The sequence below is a fragment of the Chlorocebus sabaeus genome, chromosome 20 (assembly GCF_047675955.1).
Source record: "Chlorocebus sabaeus isolate Y175 chromosome 20, mChlSab1.0.hap1, whole genome shotgun sequence".
NCBI lineage: Eukaryota > Metazoa > Chordata > Mammalia > Primates > Cercopithecidae > Chlorocebus > Chlorocebus sabaeus.
The window spans coordinates 122574089-122587210 of NC_132923.1; the positions used below are offsets into that span (position 1 = coordinate 122574089).

Here is a 13122-nt window from a genome sequence, read left to right on the forward strand (position 1 = left end):
ATCCCCACAAAATGGCAGCCAAGCCTTGTCTTTCTGTTAACACCCAAATACGGAAGATGCACTGAATAGTACCGTTTTTTCTTGCTTTATATAGTAAACCTTACAGGAATAGGAAAAGCAATCCAGTTGATGAGCACGTTAATTAAGATAATCAATACACATATAATTCCAGGTCATGTTTCCCCAGGTATCATTTATCATGCTCTATGGTCCCACAACTGCACTCTCCAGGGCCAGTACCAAATTTCTAACTCCCCTACCTTGCCACCATCAAGAAATGGTGAGCATATTCTTGCCAATTTCAAACGGCAGGAGTGGGGATTAAAAAAAAGAGATGACATTAATCCCACTGTATTCCAAGTTGCATTTGCCAAATTAAAGCAAATACGTCATGTTCAATGGTTTAAATACACCATGTTCAAGTTAATCAAGGAAAATGAATGAATTCATTTGTTGCAGCTGACCAGAAGCCTGAGACCTGGCTGGGGAGATGATACAAGGGGTGAGCTTACTTTAAAAGATGCCGGTATTTCTGTCCTGAAATTCACATCTTTTTTTAATTCTCTTTGAAAAGAGGACAGAAAAGCTATTATTCAAGACCTAAACCCAGTAACATCCACATCTTCCTTCTCCTTAAGATGTACTCTTTCTCTGGGGGAGAAGGTTCCAGGTACTAGCTGTTCTCTGCAGTGTCTGATACCAATCTATCCAAACAGTTGTACTTTTTAATAATCTATCACAGCCAGTTTTAACCTCTAGTGGTGAAATTAATGTATTTTCCAGCATGCTTTTATTACATATTACTATTGTCATGCACATCTGTGAAGGCTCCTGTATTTGTCACTTCACTGTCTATTTTTCCATTACACCCATCGAGACCTTTACTAGAAAATTATGTTTCCATGTCAGTTGTACCTATGAGGCTATGAGTCCAAGATAACTCAGTCCCCATCTTATTAAATCTGTGGTCTCTGGGCCTATGTGCCCGATCTCTCACAATAGATGGAGACAGAGAGAAGGGAAGAAGAAGAAAGGAAGAAAAAAGGGGAAGGGAAGGCGTCAAGCAAAAAAGCAAAACCATGCTATTGGCATGTCTTTGGGCTACCTGACAGTGACATCTGGATATTCTCATCTTAATGAAGCGAGCAGATTCCAGGGTCAGCCAAACGTGTGAACCTGTGTTCTAATCCCCTGTTTTTCTGTTCACTAGTGGACTACTTTCCAGAACTTGGAAAAGCAACTTAACTCTTCTAAGCTTCAATGTCTTCATTGTGGAATGGAGGGGATAACAATATCTAACTCTCTGTAATACGAAGGTAAATTGAGAAAATGTTTGTTGAGCTCATCACAGTGTCTGGGGAAGCCTCAATGAACACTGGCTATTGCTTTTACTGGCCCCTTGGGTGATCTCAAAAGTCTCTCTGTCTCCCCAGTTCTGATCCTGGAACAGCCCTTTTGCTAAAAATGAGTCCAAATTCCACTAAGAAGCTCTGGGGTCCACTGTTCCCTTTCCCATAAAGGTAGGAAGGTCAAGTCCTCTCTGCGATTCTCTTTGGTCACAGCCCAGCAGTGAGGCAGAGAGAAGAGATTCTCACATCTGAACATGGCTCAGCACTAAGCAGTCCTCTTACCTCTGGCCAGACAGGAGTCCTTGCTGGCTACGGATTCTCCAGCAGTGACAGAGCATATTTTGTCCAGCAGAACTCTGAGGATTGATGATGAATGAGTTCGTGTCTGACATGCAAATCCTAATTATAACTGCCACAATGCCAACATTAGAACAATAATGGTTTCTTGGGCAGTAATGGGAAAAAGGACGCCAAGCTCCAGAGTTGTCCTGGTGGAGACGCCAGGCAGTCTCTGGAATCACACTGACTTGTGTTTGTATCCTGGCTCTGCCACTTGCTAGCTCGGTGACCCTGGGCAGGTCACGTGACCTTTCTGTGCCTCAACTTTCTCATCTGTGAAATGATAAACACTGTACTTATCTCATAAGGTGGTTTAAAGGATTAGCTGAGGTATTACAGATAAAGAATTTGAAACAGTGCTTAATATATGGTATGTAAGCACTCAGTTAAATTCATCTAATCATTAAATCAGTGATCCTCATGATACCCTGTATAAAGTAGACCAGATCCACACACCTCGTAATTTAGTATTCATCAATCCATCCATCTACTCATTCAGCAAGTATTTACTGAGCTATTATATTATGTATAAAGCACTGTTCTAGGTGCTGAGGATACAATAAAATATAGACAAAAGTCCCTGACCTCACAGAGCTGTCATTCCAAGACTAACAACTGACGTCTCCCCTAACACCACTGCATAAAAAGCAGTTCGCAACCAGGGATAATTGTGACCTGAAGGGGACATTTGGCAACTTCTAGAGACATTTTTGGTTGTCACAACTGGGGTGTGAAGGGTTCTACTGTCATCTAGTGGGTAGAGGCCAGGAATGCTGCTAAATATCCTACAACATACAGGACGGCCCCCTGAGAACACAGAATTATCTGCTCCACATGTCAATAGTACTGAGGCTAAGAAACCCTAGCATGAAGGTATCTGTTTGAGGTTAATAAGTCCTTTGTTGGGCATGGTCTCAGGGTGCTGGAGGCTACTGCGGCCACAGAGAGAGAACTCAGGCAAAAGAAAGGACATGGGATGGATGGGGAACAAGGCTGTCACAAGATTCTGGTTTGCCTGGACTCATCCTTCCTAAGAGAGATGAAACACACAAAGTCCAAGAAATTGGAGGCTCCGAGTCCAGGATCAAAATAGTCTTTTTCATTAGTGATAAGTGGCCCCTGGGCTGCCCATCTTGCAAACAGAATCCAGTCCCCTCTTTGTCACTTGATGGCTGAGAGGCTGAGTGATCCCCTAACTCTCAAGCGTAAGACTTTACCGTAAGGACCCAGGAACTACCACCAGTCTAGGGAAACATTAATCAGGAGTAGAGACAAGGCTACAGCTCCCTGAACCTTCCTAATGGAACAAGCCAAAAGATGCTTCTGACTCGAGAGACAGGGCAGAGAAGCATACACAGGTTTAAACAGCAGAGAGACCTAGTGGGTTTGCATTCCTGGCTCAGTCATGTGGCAGTTGAGTGACCCTGGATGTCAAAGTGGAATGAATAAGAGCATAGACTTGAGAGCCAGAGCTTGGTCACTTCCTGACTATACACCATTTGGCAAGTAAATGTGTCATCTCTGTGCCTCAGTTTTCTCCTATGGAAAATAGGTACAAGAATGGTACCTGCCCAATAAGTCATTATGAAGACTGAATGCATTAATGAAATGTATTAATCCAGAAAATCACTTAGAAGAGTAGCCGGCTCAGAGTATACGCTATGCCAAAGTCTGCTATTATCATCACCATTGTAGTCATCACCATCTCACTGCAAACAAGTGATTTGGTTTCTCTGAGACTCAGTCTCCTCTTTTGAAAAACAGGCATTATATAGTTGACCTTGAACCACATAGGTCTAAATTGTGCAGGTCCACTTATATGTGAATTTTCTTCCACCTCTGGCACCCCTGAGACAGCAAGACCAACCCTTCCTCTTCCTCCTTCTCCTCAACATGAAGATGATGAGGATGAAGACCTTTATGATGATCCACTTCTGTTTAATGAATAGCAAATATATTTTCTCTTCCTTTTGATTTTCTTAATATTTTATTTTCTCTAGCTTACCTGATTTCTCTACTTAATTATAAAATACATAATACATAGGGCATAAAAATATGTGTAAGTCAACTGCTTATGTTATCTGTTAACTGTTTATATTATGCTATGTTTATGTTATCATAAGGCTTCCAGTCAATAGTAGGCTACTAGGAGTTAAGTATTGCGGGAGTCAAAAGTTATACACAGATTTTTGACTGTGCTGGGTGGGGGCCAGCTGCAGTTGTCACCTCGCTGGCCTCAGGATTCAATAATGTATGTTAAGCACTTGCCAGGGTAGTTGATATATGGTAAGTGCATATTATTATTTATTAAAAAGTTTGACCAAAGTAATGAAACCAGTTCTCATTTACTGCTACATTAAACTATTCACCTTGACCAATGGGAAAAATACTACATGCTTCAAGACGGTCCCAGAATCCCCAGCGTCTTGTGGCGTACCCAAAACATAAGTTCTGAGAATAATAATAATGAGGTATGCAAAGATGAGTGGAGAATATCAGCTTCTTTAAAAGGGTGCTCTGTCCTTAATGACTCATTACTTCACACAATCTGTAGAACAGAGGCAATATTGGGAACAGAGGGTCTTTACATCCCCACAAAGGTACCACAGCGCTTGCGGTGGTGGAAGAGGACAGAGGAGAAGGGAGCTGGGCAGGACACTTCCTCTCCCCAACTTCTCTCCCCTCTCCAGCCTGACCAGAGAAGTAGGCAGAGGCCCTGGGGCTCTTTGCTTGCAGGACTGCCTGTTCCAAGCTCCATCTGAGCTCCTGTGCTGAGGTCTCAACTCATCAGAGAGTAAAAGGGCAGGGACCTTTTGGAAGCCTGACCCAAGGGTCTGGCAGGACCCAGTCCACAAAGGCAGCAGAATAAATTTAGCACCAATGATCTCGTACCACACAGCAGCCACCTGCTCAAACAGTTGTTCTTGCCAAACTCATTAAAACTACGTTCAGCTTCTTTCACGTTTCCAGCAGCCTAGGACTCCAAGGGGGTAGCAGGAAGGCCCACAGAGCACAACCTCGCCTCTACCACTTAGATCAAGGTTGCATCAAACAAGCAAGAATGTTCTGGTGTCGTGCAACCAAACGGGGCGGAAGAAGGCATTCCTTTCCCTGATCTTCCAGCTTCTCCACAACTGAGATGGGACTGGCAGGGGAACTGGGGGGTGGTAGCAGGGGAACTAGAGGGTGGTGACAGGGGTCAGCAGAACTCTTAGCTGCTATGAATCATCAGGTATGATCTGCCCCTGTGGATGGCCACCCTGTTGGCTTCGGGGAAGATATCCTTTCCTAAATGATTCTGCCTGAACCCCCTATGCCTGCAATTCAGGGCACCAAGGCAGGGCAATGACTGCTGGCGGTGACACTCCTGCCATATTGTGTGCTACTCACCCTAATATGCAGCCCAAACACTGAGACCTATTTCCACATGCAACATCACTTAAAAACCCATTCTCTGGGCTCAGCAGGCAGAACGAGTTCTGCTCTTGCCTGATATATGGCGGGGGGTAAGAAGTCAGGGACCAATTTCAGTCAAACCATTAAGGTATGGAAAGAACAGAGGAGTTCATGTTGATTTCACTGTCCTTATCTACATAGCCCAGGAATGAATATATAGATATATAATACATAAAGAAAACATGCAGTGAACGCGGCCAAATCCCAAGCTTGACCTTCTGGGCCCCATATGATGTGCACAGTGAGCAGGCAAAGTTCCAATGAGCTCTTGCCACCTGCCAAGCCCATCTGCTACAAACTCACTGGCAGCCAGGAAGTCACACATTATAACCCTAGAGGATTCCTAAAAAGTGCCAACAGTCTTCTTGAGGAGTAACAGGGTGAAGGGACGGAGACGGCCTCTCACGCCTTACCCTGGGAAGATATGTGACCAGGCTCCCGTTAGACAAGTCAGGTCAGCTCAGACTTCTGGGGTACATCAAAGAGGTGTTGGAAAACCACTAAAAATAATGAAGCGCACGCTGGAAGCATGAAATTAACCAGAACCAGAGACTTGACTGAAGAGGTCCTTTGAAGGCATTTCCCAAAGACAATGGAAAGATAGTAAATAATCCCCAATCAATAAGTAATTTCAACCACACTGTACTGATCTGTAAGTAATCTCTTTGTGACCACGCATGATAATTTTCAGGGAGAAGTCTGAATCCCCATCCCATGACAGCCTACCAGGTTAGGAAAAGACACACTTATTTCAGCCCCTTGATGTGGCTGGAAAATCAAGGCACAGGCTACTTGATGAGCTCTGTAACTTAGGGGCAAGCTAACAGAAGGTCCGAGATTCCCCAACATTTTGTTCCATCCTCTCTGCCATTTGAAAATTCTCTTTCTCAAAAAAGATAAAAGTCTGCTTAGGAAAACAAGAGCAGAGGCAGAATGAATTGAGAAGGGGATGCCAGAAGACAGAACTTATTTTGCAAAGCGACAGTGTCTAGCGTCTCCGCAGACTACTCACACATTCAATTCACTCCAAAGGTAATTTATACTTCACGAAAGTTTCCAGTGTTGTAGTAATGGTAGATCAGAGCTGTCAGACCTTAAGTAACAGCCTATTTTAATGCCTGGAGAGAAAAATAAAAACTTGCATGTATTTATGGAAATGTACAAAGGTACGGAAAACCGACCCTTTCCTCCATCCCATTCTAACAAATGCAGTAGGCAGGGAGTCCTCAACACCAAAGAAAGGTGCTATCAGCACATTCATTTGCATAGGAATACAAATACAATTATTTCTTTAAAAAAGAAAACTAATGACAGTAGGCATACACCCTACTGGACATTAAGTATTTTGTTATATACAGTTAATACCTATTTGAATTGGGTATGGTAGCACTTAATTGTTTTATTCTATGCATAGCAAAGCAACCAATTGAATCTAATATTAGTCATTCATCAGATAAAACATTTTCAGAGAAACAAACTGCTACATTTTCCCCTCAAAGAACAGCAAGCATTTTAAACACATTTTCCCAGAGATGTTATGCTGAGGAAAACAGCTTAGAAATGTTACTTTAAACAAATCCCTTCTCTGGCTACCAACAACAAGACGAATTGGAACAAATGCTTGGCTCTGTTCTTTCCAAGCCTCCTTCTGTCCACCTGTCAAAGGCTGTCGTGACCCCACCAACCCAAAAGGCAGCCTCTGGAGCTCTGAAATGTGCCATCCTGCACGAACGCCCTCTGCACTGTATGCCAGCATTCTCATTAGGGATTATCCAACTCAGTTGCAGGAGGGAGAGACAAGATGGGCTGGCTGCCAGGAGTTCTTTTAACACAGATTCCGAAAGAATATCCTCCGAAGTGCCGAAAGCCCAGATTTTCAGCAGTTCACTTTCTAGATTCTGTTACATAGCAACCATGCCAGCTCACAGGGGCTACCAACCAAGTTAATATTTTGTTTAAATGACACACTGCATTAACCCGCTAGGAAAATCCAAGCTTTCTTCATCAAAAGGGGATACCAACGTACCTACTGCCAGTTGTCATCCCTGGAACAAAACGGCCAATGATGGATTGATGAGCTTGCTTCATTCATTTAAAAAAAGAATTAAAACAACAAAACCAAAAACATGTGAAAATGAATCTAACAATCTCTTGGCAGAGGAAGCAAAAGGTGACTCCCAAAACCATTTCTACTAATATTATTAAAAGTATATTAGCATGCATTTAATATGTGCATAATGCCCTTTCGTTAAAAGATGACTTACACCGTTGCATTTTGAAATGCAAAGATACTCCTTTTACTCAAAACCTTGATTTGAAAATTGATAACTCAATAGCACTTACATACTCTTAGGGTCTGAGCCCATTGAATTGCACCAACACAGACAAAATGAAAACACAGACTAATTTGGAAGAACAGTCAGAAACCCGGAGGAGTTGAGCCTCTGGGAGCCTCCCTGGAGGTGTATTAAGAAGAAGCAAGTGGAATCCAATCAATTACACTTTAAAATTAACTTGTGTGAGAACTCAAGGCTTCTTTTTAGGATAATGAAAGCAATGGCAAAATAAACTACCAGACCACCTCTGCAGGGGGGATTTCTGTGCTAGCAGGATGCTGCCACAGGCTATGAAAAAAAAAAAAAAAAAAAAAAAAAACCAAAACAACTCCCGCCTCCATCAAAAAAAAAAAAAAAAAAAAAAAAAAAATCCCCAAAACTTACAGAGGCTAAATAATGCATCATGTACTGTTGCTACAGACAAGTAAATGATACCTCACTGAACTTATATGGGGGGGGTTATTTTCTTTTCAACCATCACATCTGTTTAAATGCACATCAATTTAGACGGTTATGCGGCCAACAATCAAGTAGAGTTGAAACCTTTTAACATTTTATTTTCTGATTATAAAAATCACAAAGTGCCCCTAGTAAAGATTTTGAGACATACCAATGTACAAAGAGGAGAAATCAAGACCACCCTTCATCCTACCACCCACAGACAGTCACTGACATGGGCAGGCACGGTACTGAGAGCATATGGGAGCTGCTGGTTTTATGTGTTTTCAAGGATATTCAAGAAATCCAAAAGCCATTTTCATTTCCACAGCCCTGTGCATTTGTGTAGGAAAAAAGAACAAGGAAATAGCCCCCTGTTGTTCCACTACAATAATTTAACCATCCACAGGTATGTCAGTTTCCAAGTTGAGCATGTGTATATCATCACTGCGATGACTGCCTTAGCCTGCCCAGTCTACAACCAGACCAAGGACTCAGATAAAAAGCCACTTAACTTTTCCTTCGCTGAGAAGGGGGCAGACGGTGGGAAATAAATGAGCATTGTTCAGTGTCCTTTACTATACAGCTTTTGATTCTTAGCAAAATGCCAGTTCTTAGCTATTTCTTTAATGTTAGCAGAGCCTCTGCCTACAAAAAGTGAAGCATTACCTTGCAGTCTGCCTTTCTTTCTTTCTTCTTTTTTTCTTTTTTCTTTTTTTTTGCACAGGTTCCAGTGGAGAATGTTCTTTCACACACAATGACATCTCAAGGGATGACAAGAATAACCACATGTCAAGCTTGCAGCAAGCACTAGGACCACAACACCTTCTCACCATTACGTCATGGCTACTTCCTTACCAAAGTACTCCCCCCAATTCCTAAGACTTCCGACAGGCTCCGGGAGTACCAAGTTAAGATCCGACTTGGAATTCGACATAAAACTGCACACGGGCAGGCTTCACATCACACATCAAAGAAAGCACACCTTCCCAGGAAGACAAGGTGGAAACAGAGACTGATGGAGAGAACCAGATTCTTAGGAAAACAGACTCTCTCAACACTCAAGAGAAGCTCTTGAAATGACAACAGAACCAGAAAATCATTTTGAGCCACTGAGCAATTGGTACCCTGTACTTCAAGTGACATATTTAGACAAGTGGCCCTCATGGACTGGAGATTTTTTTTCTGTCCTGTTCTGGATTTCAGCAGTTTAATTTGCAATTCAAATGATATTAATAACCAGTGATACTGTTTCTCAAAGGGCAATTAGGGAAAAAGAAAAAAAAAAATCCCCCGAAGCCTGCTTACCCTTTTACTTTCCAAGTCACAGAAACCAAACAGTACATTTCAGGGATGCCTCATCCGCCTTTACGTCTTGCAGGGGGGTTCAGAGCTTAATCTCTGTCAATGTGAACACAAACCAACTGTCTTTTTCTTCCTCTTCTCTAAACTGCAGAGTCCCTTCAAACAGGGGCTCCCTGCAGCCCACCACCCTAAGCCTTCATTTCTCTACCGCTCAACCTTTGAGGTCTACAATATCCCCCTGGAAAGTGCTCTCGGTGTTTATATTTTCGGAAATTCAAACTCCCTGCTGAGCTGAGCATCTACTGTTGCATTCATAGATTCCAATGCCTGCGAGACCTCAAATGAGAGGAAAATACAGTCCAGATGCGACTGAGCCAAGGGATTTGGCATCCGCGGAGAAAAGTGCACAGCAGTCCAATCCTCTATCCCAACCACGGGCGGCAGAGCCGGAGTTCTCTTTGGGAAAGAGTCATTGCAAAGGAAGGCGCCTAAGGAAGTGGGGGGAACCGTGCAATTCACCCCTGCGGGGGTTGGGGAAAGGCCCCGGCATGAAAAGTTTGCCACGGAGCTGGGGGCTGGTGCCCATGGAAAGGGCACTTTCTGACGCCGGAAGGGACCTGCAGGCTGCGCCTCGCTCAGGCTGGCCGGGGCCGGTGTGACCGTGTGACCCCGTGCACACTGCGCCCGGGTTTTCGTGAATGACAGCAGCCTGCAACTCCCAGCCGGGGAGCAGCGGTGGCCACCACCGGGCGGAAAGGGTTACAAGCTAGAATGCAAAGCGATTTCGCCCCGGGCGTGGGGGACCCCGGGTCCCCGGCCACCTCCGAGGCCGGGCGTGCGCCGCTCGCCTTCCTCCGCCCTGGGCGCCGGGACGATCCTACCTTGCGCTCCGAGCTGGGGGTTCTCCATGTTCGTCGCCGCCGAGTCCCCCGCCGCCGAGGCGCTGGCCGCGGCTCCCGGGCCCTGGCCGGGGCCGCCGCCGCCGCTCAGTTCCGCCAGTCTCCGGTTGGTGGCCGTGAGTTCGGCTCGCAGGTTGGTCACCTCCTGGCTGGCCGACTGGACCGCCCCATCGATGCGGAGCGCGAGCTGCTTATTGTCTTCCATCATGCTCAGGATTTTGGCCTGGGGGCGAGAGAGGTGACAAAGAGCTGCATGATGCGCGGGGGGCGCGCGGCCGGGCACCCCCGGCTCTACCTGTTGGGTCCCCCGCGGCCCGGCTCGCCCGCGCCCCGACCCCCAGGCACCGGCAGCGCCGGCTCCTCCGGCGCAGGAATGACAGCGGCGCCTTCAGCCCGAGCCGCGGCGGTGGCGAGGCGGCGGGGGGAGAAGGAGGAGGAGAAAAAGGAGGAGGAGAAGGAGGAGGAGGAGCAGCGATCGCCGAGACCCCGGCGGGCGGGCGCCGAGAGCTGCTCCGAGAAGGACACCGCGCGCCGCCAGGCACTCTTTCAATGGAGCCTACCATTCGCCGCCCGCTCGGGAGGGGGTCTGGGTCGGCGGCTGGGGGCACCCTTGGCCTCCCGCGCCCCCCTGCTTAGGAGACACACCCCCCTGGGGGGCGGGGGCGGCGGGCGGCTGCCGGGAGGGGGCCAAGGTGGCGCCCCTGGCGAGGGGCAGGGGTCGCCTGGACCGAGGCCGGCCCTCTGTCCCCTCCCTGGAGCGGTGGGGCAGCCCCCGCCCTGAAGAACTGGTGCCCCGCGCAGTGCTAGGGTTGGGGAGGCGCTGGGTACTCAGAAGAGAGGGTACTTGGAAAGGGGGCCTCAGAGGGGAGCAGGGGTGGATCTCCAGGGGAGGGGGACGCTTGCGCCAGCTCAGGAGTGGAGTTGGTGCTCCGCTGGTTCCTTAAACTGCGAGTACGAAATCCCCAGAGAGGAGCTGAGCTGGTGCCCCGCGTGCCTCTCACTCTCCAACCCCCACTCGCCGGCCAGACCTGCGCTGCCCACCCCCGGAGGGAGCGCCAACCTTCCTCGGCGTGGGCCGCTCGTGCTCCCGCCTCCCCACAGCCCTAGCCCTGTGTGTGCACCCAGGTGCAGGAGCAGCCTTAACCAGCTCCTAAGCTTCTTAGCTGAATATTAGCGGGGACAGAGATGAGGTTGAGAGATAAGAAGGAAGGCGTTGATGGGGCTTCTTCCCTTGCTTCTACTGGGACCAAAGAGTGGAGCCCTGCTGCCTCAGTTTACCCATCCCCTCTTCACAGAAGAACTGAGGTAACCTGACGTTGATATACCCTTTCCAACTCCTCTTTCTCTCCCAGACCACAGGCTTTGCATTTTTCACTGGGGCCCTGGATTCCAGCCACCAGACCTTGTTACCATAGCAAGCTTCATTCCATGCAAATAGGACAATTTAAAACAGCCAGCAACCCTCTGGTCAACAGGGCGCCACCATTCCAGTTCCGTCAACCTCCGGAGAGCAGCAAAGAACAGATTGCAGAAGCCAGTGGGGTGCTGCAAGGAAGAATGAGGCTGCCCACCCTTCACGTTCTTACAGGAAACCCATAAGAACCAAGCAAACCCATAAGAACCAAGCAAAGGCCGGGTGCGGTGGCTCCCAGCAATTGGGAGGCCAAGGCAAGCGGATCACCTGAGGTCAGGAGTTCGAGACCAGCCTGACCAACATGGAGAAACCCTGTCTCTACTAAAAATACAAAATTAGCCAGGCATGGTGGTGCATGCCTGTAATCCCATCTACTGGGAAGGCTGAGGCAGGAGAATCGCTTGAACCTGGGAGGTGGAGGTTGTGGAGAGCCAAGATTGTACCATTGCACTCCAACCTGGGCAACAAGAGCAAAACTCTGTCTCGAAAAAAAAAAAAAAAAGAACCAAACAAAAACTGCGTGCAGAGTGCTTTTCTATACATTCTTAGGTGTTGTGAGGGAGGATTATTATTCCCATTTTAGGGATAAGGAAACTGAGGCTCTGCACAGGGTTAAGCAATTTACTTAAGAGGCCCGCAGAAACCAGGTGACACCAGGACTGGAAGAAAGTAATCATCTGATTGCAAATTCCTCCTGCTGTGCCTTCAGGAGGCCTTGGATGATAGATTTCTCCCCGCTTTAATGTGGAACCATAAAAACAGTCTTGGTCCATTCCCCTGTGACCACTTTTGCAACAAGCTTTTGCAAGAGGGCAGGATTCGATGGTGAAGCATGCGGCAGGAAGACACAATTCTTCACTCTGTCCACGCTGCTCAGCTAATGGGTCAGTGTGGGGATCGAACCCTGACCTTAACCTCATTAACACAAGTTCTTACCAACTGGCCCAACCAGATACTTAGAACTGCTTAGTGTATCTGCAAACCAGGATTCCGTTATTTGCAGTCTTTCCGTTATGGGGAGAGCATCGAAACTACAGAACTTTGTGGGTCTTCAAAAGGGGGATGCCGTGGTGCAGTCATTGTGGAAAATATATTAGCAGTTCCTTGAAAAGTTAAACATAGGATTACCACATGACCCACAAATCCACTCCTAGGTATATGTCCAAAAGAATATGTCCAAAACAAATATCCAAAAAAATTTGTACATGGATGTTCATAGCAGCACTGTTCATTACCAGCCAGTAGGTAGAAACGACCCAAATGTCCATCAACAGATGATTGGATGAACAAATTGCAGTAAACAATGGAATATTATTCAGCCATGAAAAGTACTGAAACATGCTACTACTACGTGGATGAAGCTCCAAAACATTATGCTTGGTGAAAGAAGGCTGACATAGAAGGTCACATATTATACAATTCAATTTATATGAAATATCCAGAATAGATAAATCCATAGAAACAGGAAGCAGATTGGTGTTTGTCAGGGGCTGCAGGGAGGGAAGAGTGGGGAGTAACTGCTTAATAGGTGCCAGGTGTTACTTTGTGCTGACTGATGAAAATGTTTCAGAACTAGACAGAGGTGG

At 46.6% G+C, this 13122-nt stretch overlaps 1 protein-coding gene across 1 annotated transcript in view; it reads right to left on the reverse strand.

Moving 5' to 3' along the window:
• KAZN (kazrin, periplakin interacting protein) overlaps positions 1-10535 on the reverse strand; it is a 515581-nt gene extending 505046 nt beyond the window's left edge. The window contains exon 1 of the mRNA XM_007980471.3: positions 10105-10535. Within this exon, the coding sequence (XP_007978662.3) occupies positions 10105-10330 (226 nt within the window). The 5' untranslated portion in view covers positions 10331-10535. The remainder of the gene's footprint in view (positions 1-10104) is intronic.
• Between the last annotated feature and the right edge of the window lie 2587 nt (positions 10536-13122).